The sequence below is a fragment of the Miniopterus natalensis genome, chromosome 6 (genome assembly GCF_054644295.1).
Source record: "Miniopterus natalensis isolate mMinNat1 chromosome 6, mMinNat1.hap1, whole genome shotgun sequence".
NCBI lineage: Eukaryota > Metazoa > Chordata > Mammalia > Chiroptera > Miniopteridae > Miniopterus > Miniopterus natalensis.
This window is the reverse complement of record NC_142086.1, coordinates 77,080,979-77,106,321: the sequence shown is the minus strand read 5'-3', so window position 1 is coordinate 77,106,321 and position 25,343 is coordinate 77,080,979. Positions and strand designations below refer to the sequence as shown.

The following is a 25,343-nucleotide window of genomic DNA, read 5'->3' as shown; positions in this document are numbered from 1 at the left end:
CACTTTGTCTCTTGATTGAAATCTTTCCTTCAAGAAGACAAGAACTAAGCTCCCTCGTCTCCCGGGTAACATGGGCACATACCTAGGTTGAATTTAATCCCTGGTTGAGGCATGTATAGGAGGGAGCCAATTGACGTTTCTCTTTTTCTTTTTCTCTCTCTCTCTTTCTCTCTTCCTCTCTCACAAAAAAAAAAAAAACAATAAAAAACATACCCTTGGATGAGGATTAACCCCCCCAAAATTGGAAAAAATTCTTTCTCTATCTCCTATTTAAATAATACTACGTCTTTTTATAACTTTGAGGTCAACACCGAGGGCAGGGGCTATAACTTACTTATTTGCACGATAAATTAAAATTGTTTATCTGTTAATATTTTTATAAACTTAATTTTTTGTTTTGTAATATGTTTGTAACTTTTTATATTTGAGGTGCATTTAGTTTCAGTTTTAGAAATTTTGTACATATTCTGTACTCTCTAGAATAAAATACTAGTTTTTATATTGTATTCTATATTATTATGCAAAATAAATGCCAAAATACCAAAACCAAAAATGAAACATAGTAAAAAATGATCCACTAGAGCAATATTAAGAAATCAAATGGACAATTCAGGAACTAGGGTGTTTACTGACTGCGACAAGTATAATTTTGTTGTTTGCTAAATACTACAGATGTCTGGGTTAGCAAGCAAGTCACTGGGATATTCCAAACCCCATGCAAAAATGCAACTGCAGCAGGCAGTTAGACAGACATGAGCTGAGCAAGGACAGTGGGCCAGGTAGGAAAGGTCAGCAGGGTGCCTAGCAATGGGAAAAACTGGTAAAACAAGGACCTCACTCCCAGGGTAACCTTTCCTCCCCTAGCATATTGCTGGTCATGCGGTTTAAACCCCCTGAACTTTCATGTCACTGGTCATGGTGTTTAGACCCCATGACCTTTCCTCCCTAGAGATCATATCCAGGCCTCAGCTGTATTTCAGCTCCAGGCCCAGAAAAACAGCAAAACCGGGCACGTGATGCCAGGACCAGCTGCATTGACTAATGACCCCCTGCCCTGACACTCAATCAAAGACCATGATCCTGAAAGGACACACCTGAAAAGCTGATGGTCAGTCTAGTGGGATCCTCCCCTGGGACCTCCCCTAAAAGCCCCACCCTTAAAAGCCCTTAGGATGGAGGACCCAGGGCTCTCCCTCCCAGGAGCAGGCTCATGCCTTTCCCCTTCCCCTCATCTGCCTCCCAGGTGCATTACCTTTACCTTCCTCTCTCCTAAGCTCCAAGGACACTTGTTTCCTGAGACCATTTCTTCTACCACTCACTTCTACCTCTGTGATTTTCTAAATAAAATTTCTCTTATAGTTTAAGTCTTGGCTCTGAATTCTTTCCTAGCCAGAACCCAAGTACTGAGGTTGCTGAACCAAGGTCTGGTCTGACCCCCACCGGTCTAACACCTGGTGCTGTTCTCACTGCTGCCAACACAACCACTATGTTATCTGGATCATTTCCTTCCCCCGTCACCAGATGTTAATTCCAACCGGAGCCAATTCCCTTCTTCCTTCTCACCATGAAGTAGCCCTGGGATTAGCAATATTTAAAAGTCACCTAAACAGCGTTTCTAAAACGCAAGAAGAAAAACATTTTAAATATGTTAATCTAGTTACCTACTCCAACTAGGCTTTTAAATGCCTGAGGGATTAAAGAAAATACTTAAGGAAGGTAGAAATTATGCTCTGTGCTGTCCAGGAGTTTTGGTTGTTTAACTCCCATGTGTGCTACTCAGTACAGTATGTTAATATGTACATAGAGCTAAGAAAAGTCAGAGAAGTTAATAACAATGAGAAATGATATTAAGTATACTTATTTGCTTTTCTATGCAGCTTTTTAAAAATATAAATTCCCAGCTCTCCACCCATAAGAAATCAAAAAGCAGGTACCCAGGAAATAAACTGAGATGGAAACAATCATCTTAACAATAAATAGTAATAAACAGTAACTGAGGACTTATTACATGCCAGGCACGTCTCAAAGTACTTCAAACATATTCATTCTTTCAATTCTCAAAACAACTCTGAGGGAGGAACTACTGTTATCCCCACTGTAAAGCAAAGGAACAGAGACACTGAAAGGTATTTAAGCTACTGAAAGGAACAAGACACACATGCAGGCAGCCTGGCTCCCAAGCCCCACGCATCCTGTAAGTAGCAGTCCACAGTCAACACTCCTGGACGTAGAGATTTCATTTTTAAAATCACTATAAAACACAGGATGTTGTCAGAACCCCATTCCAATCACCGTGGTGGATGACAACATGGAATTTTATTTTTCTTCTCGACATTTCTAAGGACACATTTTAGGTAGCACATGGTTCAGGAGTTTGGGTGAACCTTTTATTAACAGAAAGATAAATACCAGACTAGGATTCCAGTGCCAAGTTTTTCACAAGAAAAGCTTGATCATTTTGGACACGTTGCTTCTCCAGGGCTCAAACACAAATTAAGGGTGTTGAACTGAATTATCTATTGCAGAGCTAAATCTGTCCTGATTTTAGACCATCAGTCAATCAACCTATAAGAAGCCTTTCCCAGACAGCCACCCCCCCCCCCCCCACAACCCAAAGGCGGCAGCAGCTCCAAGTCCACCCCACAAGGCTGCCATTTCTGAAGCAGTCACATACCGGAGTGTGGCAGCAGTCCTGCCAGTAACAGTGTGGGCTCTGAAGTCGGATCTGGGTTCAATTTCAACCTGAGCCTTCCACCTGCTTGACCACAGGCAAGTACTGCTTTCTTTAAAATGGGAGTAGTAATAATGCCGACTTCACCGCAGGGATTAAATAAAATGATGCGTGTAAAGCTTCAGAATATAGGGTGTCCCCCCCAAATATATACACATACATTTTTGGATAGCTCAATTGATGTTTCTTTCTTTTCAGACTTAACCCATTGGAATTAATAATTATTCAAGTGTGTGTACATTTTTTGGGGACACCCTGTAGTTCCAGCATAACCCAGTATGATCCTTGCAATAGACAGTGTCTGTATGATAGCTCACTGTCACCTTACAAGCCTGTCACTCCTGCTAGGATATAAACTTCTGTAGTATGGGGAGGGTATCTTTAATCTTTCATCCCTCACACTTATTCCATATAGGAAGAACTAAAAATGTGTTATATAAATAAATGACACTGAAATATATCTACTAGGATTGGCAATCAGAACATCGCTGGTGACCTAGGCCTAACCCGATTCAGTAAAGGATGTGTGGAGAGTTGCAATGGTATGTATCTGACTGATACATCAGAGGCTGAGGTTTATGAGTAAAAACAGAAGTGACTGACTACTGTTTTGAGGAACTTCTGAGGCTGTCCAGGACAGGACAAAAAAGTGTGATGTGTGGTTACAGAAAGTTTGTTCTGAGATGAGAAATGTAGAGCATGTCTATCAGTCAAAAGGAAATAGCAATTACATGGTAGAACACACACAGTAGAAACACTCAGAGATGTAAGGATCGAGGTACCGGGAACGGATGATCCTTAGAAAAACGGGAGATCAGACACCTTTAAATTAGAACGGAAGGGCCCTGGCGGAGTAGCTCACGCCAAGGTTGTGGGTTCGATCTCCAGTCAGGGCACGTACAAGAGCCAACTAATGAATGCGTAAATAAATAAGTGGAACAAAAAAAAATCAATGTTTTTCTCTCTCCCTCTCTCAAAATCAATAAGTAAAATAAAATAAATTAGAATGGAGAGGACATAAAAAATATACTTGTGGATAATTTTTGAGGGTGTGGAGCAACTAGAACTGTCATAGTCTATTGGTGGGAGTGTCAATCGGTATGACTGACTTTGGAAAACTGGCAGTATCAACCACAGCTGAATGTATAACCTACGGGACCCCAGAAACTCAACTCATAGGTAGAGAAATGTGTGCACCCGTGCACTAAAACCCATGCACAAGAATGTCATAGCAGCGCTTTTCTCAACAGCAAAAAACTGGAGAGGAAAAAATGACCATCGGCAGTAGAATGGGTAGATCGACTAGTGTGGGCAAATACAGATACCACCAAGTGAGGAAAAGAAACAAACCAAAGTCGCACAATGTGAATAACCTAACGAACCTGAGAGTGAGTAGAAGTTATAAAGAAACATACTGTACAGTTCCACTTATATAAAGCACTGACAGTACACCAATTTCTGTTAAAAATCAGAGGAGAGCAAAGGAAGTAACTGCAGGGAGCATGAGGGGACTTGTGAAATGTGGGTTATTTCTATTTCTTGATCTGGGTGACATTACATGGATGTGTCAGTCTGTGATAACGTCGTCACCTGTACACGTAAAAATAATGCTCTAGACCACCTACTTTCCTATGTATGAATGTCACACTTCACATAAAAGGTTTACTTGAAAATAAGTTTAAAAAGAGCTGAAGGAGTTAGAGGCAGGAAAGCTATTTTTATTTTGTCTTTGTTAAAATATAATGTTCTGATGCTTTATAAATGTACTTCAAATTACAATAAAACCAGTCTCCCGAGTGCACACAGCTGTGCCTTAGCTCTTCCTCTCCAGCTGTGCACCAGCCCTTGAGCAGGAGCAGAGAAACTGGCCTGTAGGACTGATCCACAGCAGGGATGGGAGCTGCAGTTTGGCCATGGGACCCGGAGATTTGTGAAGAAATTCTGGTTTTACAGTCACCAGAAGCAGAGGTCAGTCTTGCTCAGTGGTTAGAGCGCTGGCCCACAGACTGAAGGTCCCAGGTTGGACTCCTGCGAAGCGTGTGAACCTCAGTTGCAGGCTCGATCCCCCGCCCCGGTCGGGGTGCATGCGGGAGGCAGCCAATCCATGTGTCTCTCTCACATCCATGTCTCTCTCTCTCTCTCTCTCTCTGAAAAAGCAATGGAAAAAAATATCCTCAGGTTAGGATAAAATCAATCAATCACTGTATTTTAGAGATCAAGGCACTGTGGCGTGTGAATTGTAAAAAAATGTAAATCCTAAAATGCCAAGATAACGCTGCGACGGAGGGTTGGGGGAGGGGACAGGAGAATGAAGTATAGGGGTTCAGAACAAGTCACCCCAAGACGTGCCTCTGTAGTGTGCAGGTTATTCTGAGCTAAAGGAAAGCAAGACCTTTTGGACCCAAGAGAAACTAGGAAGAATCTGAATTAGCGACCTTGCCCATAATCAGCTATATGTCAGGGCAAACCATGAATGACTCATCCTGCACTGACCTTCTGAAGCCACAAGGCACCTTATGTCATCCTTGGCTCACAAAGCCAGACAGACATCTTTTATCTCTTCCTGAGGCTCTCCTACATGTGGGGTCGCTGGCTCTCTCACACAGGTGGGGTTCTCACGCACACACGTCTATTAAATTGGGTTTTCTCTGGTTAATCTGTCTCCTATTGATGTAATTGTTAGACCAGCCAAAGGACCCTTGAGGACAGAGGCAGTTCCCTCCTCCCCCACAGTGGCAAGACATTTCTTGGTCTGTGTGGAGAAGCAACCAGAAGTCTGGTATAAGCAGGAGACTCGGGGCTGAGGGGCTGGTACACAAGTGGAGGGGAAAACGGTCTGGAGAAGCCAGTGGGGCCCCAAGAGAATAACCGGAAAGCCATACGTTCACGTTGCATCGCCCCTCTGATAGTCAGTGCAGTTAGCTAGTTATTAACAAAGGGAGGGAGCGAGGGGATCAGAAGTCACCCTAATAAGCTAGGGAGCTGAATCGGACACGCATCCCGCTGCACTGGGACGTCACGGCATTCACAGGCTCCCCAGGGACCACCGCACCCACCACCCTCTGGACTGAATCCTGGAAGTGGACAGGAAAAACCTCCCTGGAGAGCAGCCGGCCTGGGACTGGGATTATGGGGGGCGGGGGGGAAATTCCGTTGCCAGCACATGTGCAGTAGAAGCCAAGAGCACAGGTAGCCGTCCTACTTTGAGGCATAAAAGGGTGAAGCCTGGCCTGGGAAAGCACCCTACTGGACAGGGGCATGGAAGTCCTGAAGGTCTGGGAGAGGGCCCAGCACAAGCCTGGGAAAGCCCGGGAAACACTGGGTGATTTGAAAGAGGGCTCCCTCATTCAGAAAACCAAGAAAATAATACGGATGATTATCAGGAACTTCAGGGCAGTTGTTGCCAGAGCCTGTCCACCCTCTACACCCCGAGGGTGTGCTATTTCCCTCCACCCCAATAAATCTTACCACTACATTTAAATTTCTCCCAGGCGTGTGCCCTTTGAAATGAACTTCTCAGGACACTGCAAGAACCCATTTCACCCGCAACTATCTGCCCCCCAGCCCTGCTCTGCGGAGTCCCTCCTCCAGACTGAAGTTTGCTGAGTAGCAAAATGATGCCTTCCTCATTTCTCTCAAAGCACCTATTTCAAAATGTCACCCGTAAGTAGACATTATTTACCCACAAACTTCATCCACAGAGATTGAGGTTCTCTATAAATACTTAACACATAATTTATAAATCAGGACCAGGGAAAATATAAATTATAATTGAAAGCCAGACAAGCGGAGTTAAGAATGTGAACATGCAGACAGATAGATTGTAAGTATTTGTTGTACTGGATTGGGACCACCCCTTCCCCGCTCCCATTACTCACTCCCTCTCTCACACACACTCACACACACACACACACACTCCCTCCCTCTCTCTCTCTCTCTCTCACACACACACACACACACACACACACACACACACACACACTCCCTCTCTCTCACACACATACACACACTCTCACACACACACACATCTCAGGAAAGCATTCAAATTTTGATTTGGATAAAAATTAAGTCTGTCTTTTTCCAACTGTGCAGTCTATTGCCTTCCCCGTGTTCTCTAATACACAGATGCTAATTTCAGAATTCTCTGGCAAAACAAATGCAAATAGGGTATTTTGCATTATGGGTAAAACAGACCCGTTGCCATGGTGAATATTTCCACCACCTCCATAGAATAATCTCTATCACTCCATTTTTAAAAACCTGCCTTTGCTTCCTTGCTCATAAAAACCTCAGGCCTGCTTCCTTTAATTAGCACGAGACAGGACGACTGAGTACGTGGTGTAGGAGAAAGAAAAGAAAGCAAAAGCGCAAGTGAAGTGTCTTATAAAGATGAGATCACAGAAAACAAAAAAGCAAAGAAATAGACATAATAGCAAAATGAGTAAATAATGTTTCTCTCTTTATGGAAAATCCCAAAGCTAATAAAGGAAGGGTTAATGACAGTAAGAAAATCATCCCTGTTATAAGCACGTCTAACTTGATTGCCCCGATTTTGGCATTAATTCCTTTCTAATATCCCAAAGTGAATTCAGATTTCCCTAGCAACCGTCGCCATGGGCCATTCTGGTCTCATTCTCTCCATAAGTGCATTTATTCCCCCAAAGGCGAGTTAAACGTGTGATTTCTGTGCATGTATTTGTTTTTTCTGCCTTATACCTAAAATATAAATGCATATAACTATGGAATAAAGACAGCTGATGTAATTTTGCGTAGAAGTAACAAAATCTCTGGCAATCACAAGAAACTAAATAAAAAACAAGAGACTTTATCTAACTCACAGCAAACAAGAATCCCATGTAATACAAATAACTATATTTTTGTGTTTTTTGTTGTTAATTCTCACCTGAGGATATTTTTTCCATTGCTTTTCAGAGAGGAAGGGAGGGAGGGGGAAAGAGGGAGAGAGAGGAATGTTGATGTGAGAGAGGCATGTCAACCAGAAGCCTCCCCCACGTGCCCCCAATCCGGGGACAGGGACCGAACCCGAAACCCAGGTATGTGCCCTTGACCAGGAATTGAACCCCAGACCCTTTGGGACACAGGCCAACACTCTAACCACTGAACCACACTGGCCAGGGCACAAATAACTATTTTTGAGTTAAAATCTCACGAGAGCAATTCCAAAAGCATGTTCCATTTGACAAGTCTATTTAGATAGCACACAACACCCATGTTTTTCTTAGTAGATGTTCCAAGACTAGATAAGGTAGAAGGTAACTGGAACTAAAGCTCCAGGTTCTGGAGCTGTGCTGACCAACAGAGTAGGCGCTAGCCAATACGGCTACCGAACACCAGAAGAGTGGCTAATGTGAACTGAGGTGTGCTGTAGATCAAATACTGATCAGATTTCTAACACTTAGTGTTAAAAAAATTATCTCATTAAGTTTAATCTGACCATGTGAAAATAATATTTTGTGTATTTTGGGTTAAACAAAATAATTTTCTTGAAAAACTAGATGATTTCCCAACTCTTGCCTCAATATCCCTGCCAGGTATAACCTGTTGGGGCTGAGCAGGTGCCTGAGAGCTCCAATACATCTGAATCTCACATAACATCTGCAGATATGCTGCCTAAGGCAGGCCAGAAAAAAATTTTAATTAAAATATTAATATGAAGTATTCTTCCTACCCCAGGGTTGTCAGGAGAGTGGATTCAAATGAGATGTGTGTGAAATTGTCTTAAAAAGTAAGGAACAATCACTCTTTTAGCCCAGGGTTACCAGTTCATTCCAGAAGTATCAGATTTCACATTGTACAACCACGTTGGTTAAAAAGTCTTCTCAATTCTTACCGTAGAACTACCTGAAACAAAACACTCAGAAGTTTTTGTCTGGTCTATTAGAGAAAGCACCCAGGGGAATCAATCCTCTGGTATTTCAAGAGTTCAGAGCACTCTTCACTGGGGAATCAGAGAGACTAGGGAGAGTCTGGTAGAGTCACTGTAACCGGTTAACAAAGATGCAGTGCAAGACATTGGGTTCAGTGTATCAGAATGTTCCTTGGATTCCTTGAGAGCATTTCATCTGTGCAGCCCAAACCATCCTTCCTTTGGAGAAACCTATAAAACTCACAAAGAACATACATCTACCACAGTGATTTTCGGCCTTTTCCTCTCATGGCACACATAAACTAATTACTAAAATTCTGCAGCACACCAAAAAATATGCTTTTTGCTGATCCGACAAAAAAAAAAAAAAAAAAAAAGGTATAATTCTGAATCATTCACACCAGGCAGCTATTGCTGTGTTGGCTGTTGTCATTTTTTAAAAAAACTGACAATCTAAGGGAAAAGAGGTCAGTGTCCTTGACTAAATAGTGAGGCTAAAACTTCTTGTGGCACAGAGATGAAAATCTCTGATCTATCCTATGGGAAGGTGAAAAAGTTACCATGATTATTTATGGTAACCTTCTTTCTCCAAATCTCTATATATTTTTATCTCTTAGAAGTAAATGAAAATAAAGTCATTCCCATTTCAGCTGATAAAATATCTTCCAAAAAATGAAAATGATTTAACAGTTTCCAAAGAAATCTGAATTGTTCAGTACGTATAAACACTGGTTAACTTGACCATCAGTCCTTTTTCTCAGCAACTATCAAAGGACAAACTAAATGGGCCACTGATCTCATACCTACCCTAAAAATAGACTGCTATGATCTCCTTCCCTTGGTCAACAGGGCTGGCAATAGTCTTTTCTTCTAAGAGCACCCAAACAATGAAAATAAATTGCAAATACTGCTGAGTCAAGTTAAGGCCTTTAAGACTTAAACTCTAACTGGCTAACTCTTTATTAGAAACTCGCAGAATAGGGGAGTTCATGAGGTGAGGGAAGAAAGGCTACAGACAAGACCAGTGGGAAAACACAGAAGAGAAAAAGTGTGTCTTTAAGTCACAGCTTTGCCACTGAATGTAGAAACATTTTCAACTTCCTTCCCATTTTCTTTTACATGGAGATAGGAATGCATTCAACAAATTGTACAAATCACAAAGAAATGCCACTAATAGAGCCCCCAATCACAAACTCTGTGTATGGGCTTCCTGTACAGATCGCTTCAGCAGGCCCAGGTGGCCTTCACCATCCCCATGACACCCTGCCACTGCACTGTCGGCCCTGGTGAAGACACTGAGTAGACAATAAGGTAAGGAACCAGAGCTAGAAAAGCGTGACGCTTTTTACTTCCACTTAGCACCACCTCCTTAAAAGAAACCAATCAACCAATGATTCTAGGATATTACATTTGTTTTCTCAAGCAACACAAGAGAGGTGAAAGGCAGTAATGTAAAGCCATAACCTCATTTTAGTTAAATTTTAATTACTTCCTGGGTTACTTTAATAACTATTTTAAAGTTCACATTCATTACTTGCTGGCCACCAAATGAAGCAAATCAAAAATTCGCAGTCTCAAGTCATGCCTTTATTTCATTACATTCAATAATGAGAGGAAAGGTATAAAACAAGGCGGGGGTGGGAGTAACAGGCTGCAAACAAGAGGTTAAAATGAGGCTGGAGTGGTATAAATTCTGCCCATTACTGAAGGCGTGGCACGTGGCAAAGCTGACACACAAAGCTGGCCTGTGCAGGACACTGAGCCCAGCCCTGCCCAACTCCTCTCCGATGTACTTCTTCTCGATCTTCAAATGCTCTTTCCCCTCTAGGGGTTTTTCTCAAGCCAACAAACATGAACTGCTGTCTAGTACGTAGTACACCTTTCCCCATTTATTCAATTAACATGCACTGTGCCGTACACTGGGAATGAAAGGAAAAATAAACAGACAATCCCTGACCTCACAAAATGTACAGCCTGGCGAAGGAAAACAATCACAATGAAGGCACACCTGGTAAGTGTTACAACATGCTCCAGCGGCGGGAAGCTATTTCAACCATCGTGAGGCGCTGGTATAACCTGGAGTAGTGGCTGGGCAGACACAAGGGACTCTGAAACTGACCGGATGTAAGCAGTGAAAGAACAGGAGTCACGTACAGAATCCAGATTTCTGCCTGGGCACTTCGGTCGGCTGAAAACGCCGTTTAATATGAGAGGCCACAGTGGTACGTAGACAGGATCGACTGAAGCGGCCTGTGGGAAGTCTAGGCAAAGATGTCAAAAGTGGGTGGTTTGAAATTATGGGCAAAGCTTGGGGAACAGACTAGAAACAGACTGGAGACTGTGAGGACATAAGTGGCAGCTGAAGCCATAAACTAAGAAAGCCCAACATTGAAGGTGCAGAAGGAAACTGGGCCCACAAAGGGATATGAGGAACAAGGTTCTAGATCTGGGTGGCTGGGAGTTAAAGGAGTCCTTCTACCTTTACCCTGGGTTTGCTCCTGTCCCCTGGAATTACAGCCATATGTCAAAACATATGCAAAACAACTGCCGGCACATCTGCGAGTGCACTGTGCATTTCTTGCTCTCCCCACCTGAGGCCCACTCCTACATGCACTGCAATCTGGCTTTTCTCTAACCGCTACAAAAACTGTCCTCCCTGTGCAATCGATTAAGTTCCTGAACGTTCTTGGTAACTTCCTAATGTAAGACCCACTGGCCCCATTTCTGTAGGCCGGTGGGTCTCACCATACTGAGAGGATGAGGGGTATCTGAGACCTCATGCCTGTCACTCCTGATTGTTCACCTTCTGCCTACTGCTAGATGTTGACGTTCCAGTGTCACATCTCACCTTCTCTTCTGGTCCTTCCTGCTTGTCCTGGTTAACCTCCCACGGATGTCTCCTATCAGCGGTGATTCTCAATTCTCTCACTAATCCTCCCCCCTCTCTCCTGGGATCCAGTCCTTTGTTTAAATCTCCTTGCTGGATATTTTTCACCTTCAGTCCCCCTCGGGCGCCTCAAATACAACCTGTTCAAACTTAAGCTCATCATTGCCTTCCTAAAACTTGCTCTTTTCTTTGTAAGTGACATCAGCATTCACTCAAGCCAAAAATCTTACTGCTGCTCTCCAACTTCTTCTTGCCACTCAAACAACCAGTTCCACAGCATCTCCCTCAAAACAACTTTCAGATCAAAGAGGAAGCCCAAACACCTCTGCTATGTTTCAACAGAGACTGTTTATGCCCAGGTCATCCCAGATGGAGTCCTGCCTTAGACCTGCCAGGTCTGCCTGCCTCCAGAACTGCTGCGAGTTCTGCACCATTCAAGAGAATGATGCTGGTGTACACCCTCGCTTCAATGCGTCCACGGGCTTCTTGGTGCCACTGCGGGGTGGGGGAGTGAGGGGCACTTTACCTTGACAGATCTCTATCACTTCTCATCTCCTAATAAGCTCTTGGAACAGCCTGTAGATCTTTGCCCACCCAAAGTGTGATCAGCAGTGACATCATGGGGAACTTGTTAAAATGCAAAATCTCAGGCCCCACCCCACACTTTCTTTGTAAGAATGACTCAGGTGCACATCAAAAGTTTGAGATGTGCTGGCTACATGCTTTATATGCACTTAATTTCTTAGCTCCCAAGACACGTCATACCATTTCGGATCTCCATGTCTTTCCAAAGCTGTACCACCTGCTGGGAATGTCCTATTGAACCTTCTGCACCTTGTAGTCCTATTCTAATGTAAGGGCCCCTAGCACAAGCATAGGACATAGTAGGCCATAAATACGTGAATGACTGGACCATTTAATCAGTTAATTAACAGATGAGTCTGAGGTACTGAAGTGCATTCAGGTGGAAGTTGAATGTCAGGCAGTTGGAAATAGAGGCCCAAAATTCAAAGGAGGGGTGGGCTGAGCTGGTAATCTTTTTAAGTCACTAGCAACTATTTGGAGGTTATAGTAATGAATAGGTAAGGTCACCCAAGTTAAAGATGGAGATGAAAAGATGACTATGTGCCAAATCATGGGGCAGGCTGACACTGAGAGGCCTACTGTGGAAGGCAGTGTAAAACAGGTTAACAGGGCGGGAAAAGACAACAGGTGTCAAGGAGCTCCAAAAAAATAAATGGATCTGGCCCATGTTACTGTTACCTTTGGCAACTGAAGCGGGGGTGGGGTGGAGTGGAGTGGGGGGTAGAACAGAACACTGAGGCCAGAGATAAAGCAGATGCTTAACTGCTCTAGCCTAATAACGGAAAGAAACAAGGCTAGTGAAATGACCACTACATGGATCATCATTAGAGGACAAGAAGGGAGAGAAAGAGAAATGGAACAGACGAGAGCTACATCATATACATGGGTCTAGTGGCAAAGAGGCTGAAAACTTACAGTCATGCAACATTTGCTGAACATTTGCTCTCTGCCACATTCCACAAGCCGACACTGGGACTGTAACACTGGACAACACAGGTAACGCCCTGCCCTCTGACCTAGTGCAATGAGATAAATGGAGGAAATGATGGAGACGGCACAACAGACAGGTTAAGGAGCCAACATAGGGTGGCTTGCCTTGAAGAAAAGGAAGCTTTTGTTCTGGTGGTTGGCATAAATGGCAGGATGGTAAATATGAAGACAGGGGTACATGGAGGAATAAAGTTCACATCTAATAATTTTTTTTTAATGTAAAGGAAAAGATTCCAGAAAAGCAAAAAGATAAACATTTCACTTTGCTCCTCAACTCTGTTGTTGGATCCCCATTCTTGACACATAAAGCAACTGAGGCACACAGAGAAGACAGAGGCCTGCTGCCATCAAATGGCTGACAAGTGGCTGGGAGACCAGAATCACTGGCCAGTACATTTTAGTTCCCTTCATGTTGACAGTGTGAAAAACAGCAGCACCCCAAACTTTAACAAGATCCCCAGGTGCTGCTGCTCAGCTGATACATGAGCCACATTAGTCTACACCACCAGTCTACGCCCTGGATCCTCATGTTTTCAACAAAGACAAAGGATTCAAAGGGCTAATAATAAAAGCCTTCATACTTGGCACACAGTCAAGCCAACAGCACGTTTTATGAAATGACTAATAACCAGTAATAGAAATTTAGGATGTGGATCAGAGGTAATCAAAGAGGAAAGTATGCCCTGGCTGGATAACTCAGTCGGTTAGAGCATCGTCTCAATACACCAGGGTTGTGGGTTTGATCCCCAGTCAGGGCACATATAAGAAATCAACCAATGAATGCATAAGTAAGTGGAACAACAAATTGACGTTGTTTCTCTCTCTCTTAAATCAATAGGTAAAAAAATGTAAAAACAATTTTTAAACAAGAGGAAAGTAGCTACTTTATAGGCAGAATAGCATAGTTATAAGAGAAAGAATTAAGAAGGAAATTTGTGATCTTGGCAAGTTCCAGAGCCACTGTGCCTCAGTTTCCCCACCTGTACAACAGGGATCATCATAATACATACCCTCAAGTGAGTATATGTAAAGCCCCTAAGACAATGCCTGGTATTTAATAACTGTTTAATCAAGGCTTTAATTTCACTACCACTGCTACTGCTCTACTACTACTGCCACCACCATTACTAAGACTGTAGTCTGACTTGCTACCAGGTTAATAGCAATGAAAAGGAATTCTATCAGCAACCAGAGTATGCCACAAAACTCTTTACAACCCAACCAGAGACAGCTCTAGAGGAAGCTCTACCACTCACAGCACTGCCATTTTTAAAACATGAAAGCCTCCACCTTGTTTTGCCAATTGTGGGATTATGCTACCACTCAACTTGAGTTCATAGCAAGAAACTTCTAAAGTGGCAAGAAGTAGCTGAAGAAATACTCAAAACCATACATCAAGTACACAGTTTTTGAGTTGTGTCCTAAGTTAGAAAATTAAAATTATAAATAGTTGTCGCCCTGCTGGGTGTGGCTCAACGGTTGAGCATCAACCTAGGATCCAGGCGATCAGGGTTCGATTCCGGGTCAGGGCACATGCCCGGTTGCGGGCTTGATCAATGACTTTCTCATCATTGATTCATTGATGTTTCTGTTTCTTTCTCTCTCTCTCTCTCCTTTCCTCTCTCTTAAATCAATAAAGATATATTTAAAAAAAATAAAAGCAAAAATAGTTGTCTTGTAGTGAGATGTTCACTGTACCCTACTGTACACATTATGTATCAAAATACCCTCGGTTGAGATTGTGCCTACCACAGTGAGGCATCCATAAAAATCCAGACAATTATCCAAACACCCTTGGAAAAATATTTCTCTACATGGTTTGTTCTACTTTTCTGGTTTAGATGCAGCCTAAAGCAGTTTTCCCCCCCATAAAGAACACAAGCATCCTGTTCTCAGCTTCAACTTCAGTTTGGCCCTTGACAAAACAAAAATGGGAGTGTACCATGTAAACTGGTTACTGACCCTTCATCTTTTCCAGAGAAGCTTTACTTTGGAAATTTCAGCCAGATCTAAATGATATGTATCAAAAAGGTGGAGGTAGTGCTATAGGCTCAGATAGAAGATTAGGCTTGTTAATAGAATGCTGATCCCAAGAGCAATGGTCACAGCTGTGGCACCCAACAATGGAATTAACATTTCAACAGGAAGTAGAGAGCCATCCCAACAGAAAGGGCCACCTGATCCCGCTTCAGAGCGCTTAAAAAAATTATCCTTCAGGAGGCTACACACTGTGCGCCTCCTAGCGTCCCACCTACGGATTTTTTTAATGAATCATTTGATTATGAAAAGAGGCAAATACTTATTTTGACAAACAACAGCAGCTGGTTAAAAAACTGTCAAGGAAACATCCGTTTTTTTCAAATACCAAATGATTATGTTTCCTAACGGGTTACGCATTTTTAAAACGTCTCCTTTGCCGTCCCGAGAAGGGCGCAGCTGAAACGCGCGCTTGGCGATTCCTTTAGGAATTCATTACCTGTGCTAGTCATCCCATCTTATCTCAAAATGAACCACACCATCGAGGTTACGAACTTCCCCTTCGCACTTTGTCCCGAGACTGCGGAAATCAATACTGCATTTCTGCAGGAACCCATTTGTGATTTTCCATCGTCTACTGTGAGTTACCGCCCAGCGAGCGGCTCGCGCCGGGCTCGCCTCGCGCCAGGCCCGCCTCGCGCCAGGCCGAGCGCGCTGCGGCTGGGGCTCGCCCAGCCTCGTTCCTAGAGGTACCTGGGCGACCTCGGGCCGTGTCCACCTAACCATGGCGTTTCTAACCCAGTCTCCCCGCCTCGACTGCTCAACACCTAAAAACTCGCCGCCCTAGGCTTTTGAAACCTGGTGACGCTGGACGGCCACGACGCGGCGGCTAACGAGGGAAGGGCAGGGGCAGATAAAGCGAAGCCCGCACCCGCGGCAAAGAATGGAGCGGGAGCCGCGCCAGGCGCAAGCCCAGCGCGCCGCGCCCACCCCCCGCGCCGCGCCCGGGGGGCCCCTCCACCGCGCCGCGCACCCCGGGGCTCCGACCCCCGCTCCGCCAACGCCGCCCCTCCCCCCACACCCCCGCACGCCCCCGCGGGGCTCCCTCCCCAGCCGCGCCACCTTCTCCGCTCCGGCACCCAGCCCGGCAAAAATCACCCGGTGCGATTCCGCCCGCACGGCCACCGCCGCCGCAGCGCCCCCAAGTCGCGCCCACCCCCGCCCCGCGCCTCATTGTTCCCGGGTGGCCGCAGGCGGCGAGCGCCCCGGGGCTGGCCAGGCACTGGGGACAGTAGGGACCGCATTGCCCCCGCTCACCAGCGACTCCGCACAGGAGCAGGAAGCGCAGCAGCAGCGCCATGGTGGCCCCGGCGGCAGGCAGGGGGCTCTCGCCCGGGGTGTGAGTCTCCCGGCGCCTCGCGCGCTCCCGGCCGGCTCCCAGCTGCGGCACCTCTGCACCCCCGCACCACCCCGCCCTCGCTCCGCAGGTGAAACGCGTCACTTCCGGCACTGGCAGAGCTCCGAGGCGCTCGCGGGCTCCGCCGGGCGCGTGGGGTTGCCATGGCAACCGGCCGCGGGGCGCCCAGCGCGCCCGGCGCGGGGTGCGCCCCGACTCTCTCGAACCGGGAGCCCCCGGGTTGGCGCGCTGGGCGAGAAGGAGCGCTGGGAGCCGCTCGCCGAGCCTGAGCCGCGGTCCCCGCCTCCCCGCCTCCCATTAAATCGGGATTTGTGCACCCGCGTCGGGCCAGCCCGTCCCTAGACAGCTACACTGTGGTCACGCCCTTGCTTCCGGAGGCGACCCCGGACAACCCTCGCCCGCCTGCCGGCCCGGGGATCTGGAGGGCTGCGGTGGCACGACCCCGCCCCCGGGTCGGAGCGGGCTGGGCGCCTCGGGCCGCGCGCGCCCCGCGGTTTGCTGCGGGGAGGGGCGCTCCCGCCGGAGGCTCCGCCCATTTGTTTCCACCTCGGGGAGGCGGGAGGCTGTAGAAGGCTCGGGAAGGTTTCCCCCCATTCCCAGGACGACTTAACCCCTGAACTTCAGCTGCGGATTTGAGAAATACCCAGATTGCCTTCCCCACCTTGTGTGTAAGGGTTATTCTGGCCTGAAATTGGCCAACAAAGACCAGTGAGCGTGGACAGTGGGGCTGGGTAAGGAGCGCTCAGGGTTTGGGGGCGGGGGTTTGGAGGATCGACCTGGGAACTGGACATGTCCAGTCGCCAGGTCCACCCTGCAGTGTCGCCCCTGCCTCCCGGTGCCCTCCACACGCGTCCTCGTGTCACTTGGCCGCTTGCTCTCAGTTGCTCCTTTCAGATAACGTCTATTTATAGCTGCTGAGACATTGGTGTCCCGACGGTTCACCGCGGGAAGGAGCCCAGAAGCGGCGTGGCGCGGGGGGGAGTTTCTTGGGCTCGGAAATGGGGCAGTAACTGGGCAAGCGACTCAGGAAGAGTTGGCTCCGACCTCAGGGGGAGCTGGGCGAAGTAGGTGAGAGCACCCCAGAAAGAGTGCTCGGCGCCGGGCCTGGCACAATAGGACATATGTAGTACAGTGGAAGCTAAGAAAAACAATATTGGAAAGTTCTTATGTCTTGGACCAGAAAAGAGAAGTCAGCTATCAGGAAGACCAAAATTGCCCAAGTGCACTTTAGCCGGGTGGTGGGTAACCCTGGCTGCACATTAAAATCACCTGTAGAACTTCTACAAGATGCCGATGCCTGAGCCCCTCTGCAGGGATCCCGATTGAACTTCTCTCCAGTGGGATCCTGGCTGATCCAAGGAGAGTCCAGAGTAACCGCTAGGGACGTCCTATTAGCTGAGGAAACAGGAATTCTACCGGATATAATCGAAGGTATAAAATATTTGTAACTTGAATTTTTACTCACCGCACTGTACTTTAGGAAATTAGAAATTAAGCATTAAAGTTGTTCATATCTATTCCAGGCTGCTTTATGAAAACTTTTCTGGTATTAATCACTTCTAAGTGGCACACATTTGTTATAAAGTTGCTACTCCTCCACTGGGTAAAAATTAAACCCACCCTTCAGGGATCATCTCAACCATTTACTAGAGGAAATCTTTAGAAATTACCTAAAAGGATTTTCATCTTAATCCTTTCCCCTGGGACTTAAAAAAAAAACAAACAAAACACACACACACAAAAAAAGTCCTACCTTTTGTCTCCTTTAGTGGTAAGCATTTTCACAGCTCTCAGTCACTTTTCTTACTCTGAATATTTCTAGGTCAGAAAGGCACATTATTTATCTTTGTCATTCTTGGGAGCACAGCCCATTATAGTAGGTTCCCTAGTATTTGTCGAGTTGAATAAATTCAGTTCATACACAGGGTGAGCAAAAGTAGGTTTACAGTAGTTCTTATGGAAAACACAATAAATAATAATACAAGAATAAACTTTCGTGCACTCAACTGTAAGCCTACTTTTGCCTACCCCTGTATTCATATATATTGACATGTGTTAAAAAAGGATTTAAATATCCATGCAGTAACTCACAAATTATTACATCTTAATTTATCTTTTTAGAATCTACTTTTAAAATGTAAATTTTACAAAATCAATGTTCTGATCTTCAGATTACTGAACACAAGTGAGTTTCATGAAGTCACTTTTGGACTTGGGTTTGTGGGTACATTACTTCATATTGGCAGTAGCTAAAATTATGCAGTTATCTGAAACTTCTTAATGTCACCTTAAAAAGCTTTTGTGGCTATTATCAGCTTAGAAAATATCTCTTGGAAATTGTAATGAAATCATTTCATTAATTCTGGAACATACATTGATTGTTTGGTATCCTCAAACCAAGCTAAGAAATAGCACAGTCATTAAATGAGTTTCCCTTAGTAAAACACCAAGCACTGCACATTATATAGCCTCTGAACCAACAGAAACGTTATTCCTGGCCCATCGAGAAGGTGATAATTATAGAGAACATAAATAGCTCTGAGGGTAATATAGCATCTGTCCTTCCAAAGGTTTCTCAGCAATGGATGTTTCAACACACCCACAGGTGGTTCAGATGCTGTGATCACAGCCAGGAGTTGACTTACACTTAAGAATCAAAGGATTTTTCACTTCTTCTCCGCCTGGAACAGGAAGGTATGTGAAGCATGAAACTTTCTTTAATACCTGACACTGATAATCCTCATATTTTCTAGAAAGCAATAATGCTGTTCTTAACAAGAAACGAAGGTTATCACAAGTGTGTTCTGTTTATGTTACCGAGAACATTGGTTTTCTGGGTTAATACCATCCAAGTCCTCTTTTTACCCCTGAGCAAATGAACTTGTAAATACCTACATTTTTGGTTTATGGCAGGTATATAATATTTATAAATCATCCCTTAGCCAGTGACCCAGAATTTTTTTTTTTTAGATTCTTAATAACGCACATTCCAAAATGTATACACAAAAGTGATGCATTTATACAGACCAAAATTGAAGATATTATTGATGGCCTTTTAAAATGCTCTTACCCAAAAATAAACTATTTCTTCTAGTTGCTTTCTTCTTTGTTTTGGCCTCTGTCGCTTCATATCAGTTGCTTTCCTCCAATTTCTGCTATTTTGTGGTTTTCTGCTTAAAGGTTAAAGTAGGGCAGAAAATAGGAAGCCTATTGGAAGCGTATTGAAAGTGCTGAATTGTGTAGGTGATACTTTTCAATTGTGGTCTATGAATGGGTCAGTTTGGGGAGATGCCCAATAAAATTTGATTAAAGTCCAGCAGTCAAGCTTAAACATGGGGTGGCCAGGTTTCTAGAATAATGTGGGGGGAGGAATGGGGGAGTTAAAGGGTACAAAGTTTCAGTTATACAAAGTGAATAAATCCTAGAGATCCACTGTACAACATAGTTAACAATACTATATAGTATACTTAAAATTTTCCTGAGAGTAGATCCTGTGTTTGTGTTCATAACAAATAATAACAACAGTAATAAAATAATGAGGTCGGAAGGAAAGTTTTGGAAGCAATGGATATGATTATGGCACAGATTGTGGTGATAGTTCCATTTATACATATTTAATCATGGTTTTTTTGTTTTTGTTTTTTACATTAGCTTGGTTTCTTATTTTCTTCTTACAATCCCAATTATCTCATATTTCTTTAAATGTAAACATACTTGATATGTATTATGTGTGCAGTAATTACATGACTTGAAATCTTTGTGTCTGATTTTATTTTTTATTTTTTATGCAGATTCTTGATATTAGGCTCCCTTCTCTAGTGTATTATTTTCTCATAAGCTCATCTTTGCATAATTGTATCTGTGTGAATTATTTAAGGGTTTTAAGTGCTTTCCTTGAGGGAGAATTTGTATTAGCTTCTGGTAGGGTCTTAGGGGCACTACCAATTCAGGAAAACTTGAAAATAATTCTTGACATTAAGTTTCTCAGATTACACAGTTAATGTAAATTTGGATCAGAAACCAGCATGAGAGAGGGGCGGCTGTTATAAATTCTCAGATAAGGTTCGCCCCTCTCCTCTCTTCAGCAGCCCTTTTGTATAAAATCACACTCCTGTGCTCTGTGGATGAGCTGTATTGAGAAATCAAACCAGGCCTTCCTTTCTCGCTAGCCCTCCAGGTTTTTTCACTTAGCTTGCTCCTTTCAGTTTGTCGAATGACTTGAAAAACATTATATTTAGTTGCTTTTGTGAGATTCCATACTATCTAGATAGAAAAATTAAATTGTCAAGGATTTTCTGCATAAGTTTTCCTCAAAATATCTAAATTAGGGCATTTCCAGAGCCACATCCTGACTTTCAGAGGCCCTAGGTACTTTTGCCTTTGTGGACCTCTCTCATCTCAAAAAATACTTAAAATCATCTTTTACGGCTGTGTTCGTATAAAGTCAAGTTTAATCCATGCTGGATCATTATTATTTTTATTTTAAAAGAAATGAAAACGTTTTTACAGGCTCCAAGTAAGTTAGCTCTGAGCATTGCTTGTCTCCCTCCCTCTCTCCACCCCTAATATAAGTTGTTCTGGTGATACTGATAATATTAAAGGTGTCCTTTGAAAGGGAAGGAAAGAGGTGAACTTATAAATTTCCCTCTCAACTCTGTCTCTATTTCACCTCTTTTACCAAAAGTTCCTATCCTTAGGGTATCTTTGTCTCTAGTCTCTTTGCTCTACTTTTCTTCTCAGGCCAAAAAAAATCTACAAAGTACTAAATTTGTCCTGTACTAAAGATAAGAGACAGACCATTTACCTAGAAATAAAAATTTGTTGCTTGTTTTATTGAAGCTCTTCCTTCATCCCCAAAGTTCCATAGCTTGTATTTTGGCTTTGAATTGTTTTGGATGAAAATAAATAGGACTGGTAGAATAAACCCAGAGAGCATCTTCTCTTTCTGGGATTTTACACTAACTTTGGTGGTGACCTTTAGAGAGAAAATTAAACTGTATGAACCCTATCAGAGTCCTCAGGAAGAAAGAATTATAATGGGCCGTGTTTGTGATGTGCACAGAGGGTGTTTTGAGAATAGATGACAATGTTTGCATAGTGCTCTGGGCATTTTAGATCAAAGATGCCATGCTTACCCAGCATTAAACCCATTTAGTTTATACCCAGATTAGAAGTTTAAATATTACAGAATTGGATGGAGTCCCCATATACTTTATATCTTGCTGGTTTGTTTTTGGCTGGAGACAACTTTCTGTCTGACAGGTAATAACAACGCTTACATCTTTCATCCAAGGAGTTCAAAGAACTCAGCAATTATGACTCATTGTTCCTTAAAAATATCTCTACAGAACTCCAGATGACATGCATTGAAGTAAACTGGTTATAGGTAAAGAAACTACAGTCCTGGAGGTGTTAAAGTGTTAACAAGGCATTTCAGGAGTCAGAGATGGAATTCAAAGTAACCCCCTTTCTTTGGATTAGACCATAATCAGTAGCATATATTCCTTCCCCTTGAAGATATGTTCTTCAGGGGCTTCAGTTGTGTTTATGATAAAGATAGTACTTCTTGACTATGAAGAGTTTAGCTCTTATGCACCTCTCCAAGCTCATCTCATACTCCCTGTCCTCCATTTGCCTCTAGCCACTTAGCAGATGCTGTTCCCTCTGCCTGGAATACTTGGCTTTCTCAAGTGATTATCTCCTAGCCATCCTTCCCAGTTCAGATCAAGCGTCCCTTCCTAAGAGAACCTTGGTTAAATCAAATTCCAGAATTACAGTTTCTCAAAGCACCAGGCACCTCCCCTTCAGAGCACTTGCCACAGTTGTAATTTTGTACTGGAATGTGTTCATTATTTGATTTTTTAAATTAATGCCTGTTCCACTCACCCAGCTGCAGGCCCATGAAGGCAGGGAACATGTCTGTGTTTCCTTACTCTTGTAGTGCCAGCATCTAGCGTAGTGCTTGATGCTAAATATGGGTTAAAACGTATTTTGCTGACTAAGCTAATTCAGATTTTAGAAAAAGTGTTCTTTCCAAATTTGAACCCAAACCCTGAGCTTCAACTTGGAGTTATAATCAGGAAGAAAATGGTTGGCATTTTAAATGATTATTCTAACATGTTTGAATTGGAAACTGTACAGAGTGCCTTAACAGCCTAATTAAAAGCAACACCCTTAAAATTCTAGTAAGATAAAAGGAGACAAATTAGGAAAATAGTGAAAGGAGAGCTCAGAAAAACTGTAATTAAGGGGAGCTACTGCAATTTAACACAAAATTTATCTCTGGTGTTTGGAAATGTGAGATTAGACAGGGAAGCCAGTGGATTAAACCCAAGAAATGGACTTCTCTCTTTGTATATGGCTTCCAGTCATCTTCACGTTAACTTGAGTGGTCAGGAGGGGCTCACTGTAGATTTTTCTAGGGCACCTGAGGAAACCGAGAGAGGACTAGATGCATTTGGCTTGTCTGTTTCCTGGCCTTATTGAATGGTTCACACCTGAGACTCCTGGAGAGTTGCTGCCAGCGAAAGCCTTAGATGTACTAACTGGTTTCTCGAGTATAACACAGAGGACAAGAGTCCCTCTTCTTAGAAGTCAGGCTTTTTGTTTTAGCAGAAAGAGCAACCTAGGTGTGTGTGTTGTTGGTTTGATTTTTGTTTTAAACAGGACCTGTTGTAATCCTGTTTGTGTTTTGGGAAAAACCCCTCTAGAGTCAGTAGTAAGGATGGATCTGAAAAGAGAAACAGAAGGAAGGAGGTCATTGAAGGAATTAGTGTCACAGTGATAGTAAGAGCTCATGGGTTCCAAACTCAGGTTGTGGTGGTGAGAGAGGTTTGGGAGATAGTTCAGAGAAAGAACCAGCTGGATTTGGGCCCAGCTGGACTTAGAGAGCGAGAAAGAGGAAACAATCAGAGCCTTCTCAGGTTTCTAGGTTTGGGCAATCAGCGGGTAAGGTACTATTAACTAAACAGGAATAGAGGACAAGCAGGTTTAGTGGAGTGTAAATGTTAGGGTTTTGGCACCTGGGGGACATCCAAGTGGACATGCCAGAAAGAGAGACGACCTGGCTGGAGATCCAGATTTCGGAACCTAGATTACTCTCCTTTGAGGAATTAGTTTGCTTTTTATATTGGTTGTAAATCTCATTGCAGCCATGCTGTAAATGTGGTTAATTTACCAAGGAAGCCCATAAACACCCGTTTAGACTATAGTATTCCTCAAAGAACAGGATGAAATGTCACTCATGAGAAGTTCTCTCCGGGGACTTGCTTTCGTCAGGCCAACTCTGCACCCCAGGAAAGCACCTCTTCTCACTCGGATGCCGAATCGGGAGCTGAGACTTCTGTACCAAGCCTTGTTCTCTTTCCAGGCACAATGGGGCCTAGCATGTTGAAGGGCAAGTTGCGTAGATTACAGTGTGGAACTAGTATTGTTCATAGCTTTAGGGAGATGGGATTATATTTGCTTTTAAAGAAGTGAGAGGGAGAATTGGCACATCTTTCAGGCAGGGAAAAGGGATCTAGCATGGATAGATGCCCTGGAAGGTTGTGGGTTCGATTCCTGGTCAGGGCGCATACCCAGGTTGTGGGTTCCATCCCTGGTCAGGGTGTGTACTGGAAGCAACCGATCAACATTTCTCTCTCCCATGGATGCTCGCACTGTCTCTCTCTCCGCCCCCTTTCTCTCTCCCTTCCCCTCTCTGAAAAATCAGTAGGAAACATCACCTCAGGTGAGGATTAAAAAAAAAAAAAAAGCATTTAGGTAGCTCCCATTTGTAGCATTTTAGTTTTTGTGTAATTCCACCAGAGATGAAGTACACTCCGGCTCGACCAAGCAGAAATGCACTGAGTGCATAGTTGGGCTATGTTAACACGACAGTAATTTAACACACTGTGTCCTGGAGATGTGTCAGGCCGTAGCTCTTTTGAATTTTTTGTTTCATTATTGCACATTTCCTACTTACTTGATTAAGGGAAGAAATGGACTTCCGGTCAGTGGTCTCAACATGTCCCATATGGTTCTCAACAAACGGCTGCTGGCTTCCCAGCACCCCTTTTGTGCAGATGTTCTTTCACGCTCTCAAATTGCTTAACGGATGGGAGAAGAATGAAATGGACAAACACTGGCAACTCAAACAGCAACTCGGATGACAACTCCAAGTGGACAATTAGGTTTGGTCTGCAGAACAGCCAGAAGCCATCTGCTTAAAGAGACGCCTGCGGATTCCAGGGGCCAGCCTCTCAGAACACTGCTAGGACTCCAGTTGCTCTCAAAGCAGAGGAGAGTCAAGTAAAGGCAGTAAGAAGGAAGGGTCTCAGTCCAGGTCAAGGCATAAACTAAAGTAGGTAGTTATCTTCAACAGAATGAGAAAATAAACATTTGGCTTCCTGATAGCCTAGGTCAAATCCTTCATCACTCTGTTTATTGTATTTTTCCCCTTAGACCCCAAAGGGCTGCTGAGAATTTTTAAGTAACGGTGCTGGGCACAGAAGCCTAAACTACCAGAAAGAGTAATGCATTTTTTCCATAAGCTACCTTTACCGTGGAATGGAGTATAATGGGGTTGAATACGAAGTAGAGTTTAACGTAACCATTGTGGGAGGGATCAGTGAGACCAGGTGGTTTTCAAAGATGGGTATAGAATTGGGCCCGTTTAGCAGGCATACTGATTTTAGTATTGGTTTGGTAGACTGTAGGTGACCTAAGTGATACAGAATGGATGACCTACGTGGAAACCCAAAGGAGGCGACCCCAGGCAGCACAAGGGGAGAAATGGGGAAGGACACAACCATGGACGAACGCCAATAGAAGATATGTGGATGAGCAGATTGACCCTGTGGACAGTGGGTCAATCCCAATGGGGGATCCT

General features: G+C 44.0%; 1 protein-coding gene across 2 annotated transcripts in view; it reads right to left on the bottom strand.

Moving 5' to 3' along the window:
- The window catches only part of CXADR (CXADR cell adhesion molecule), a 49,436-nt gene extending 32,996 nt beyond the window's left edge, over positions 1 to 16,440 (bottom strand). For both annotated transcript variants that reach the window (XM_087818374.1, XM_087818373.1), the window contains exon 1: positions 16,375 to 16,440. In XM_087818374.1, coding sequence (XP_087674500.1) covers positions 16,375 to 16,417 — 43 coding nt within the window. In that variant the 5' untranslated portion in view covers positions 16,418 to 16,440. The remainder of the gene's footprint in view (positions 1 to 16,374) is intronic.
- Positions 16,441 to 25,343: the final 8,903 nt, after the last annotated feature.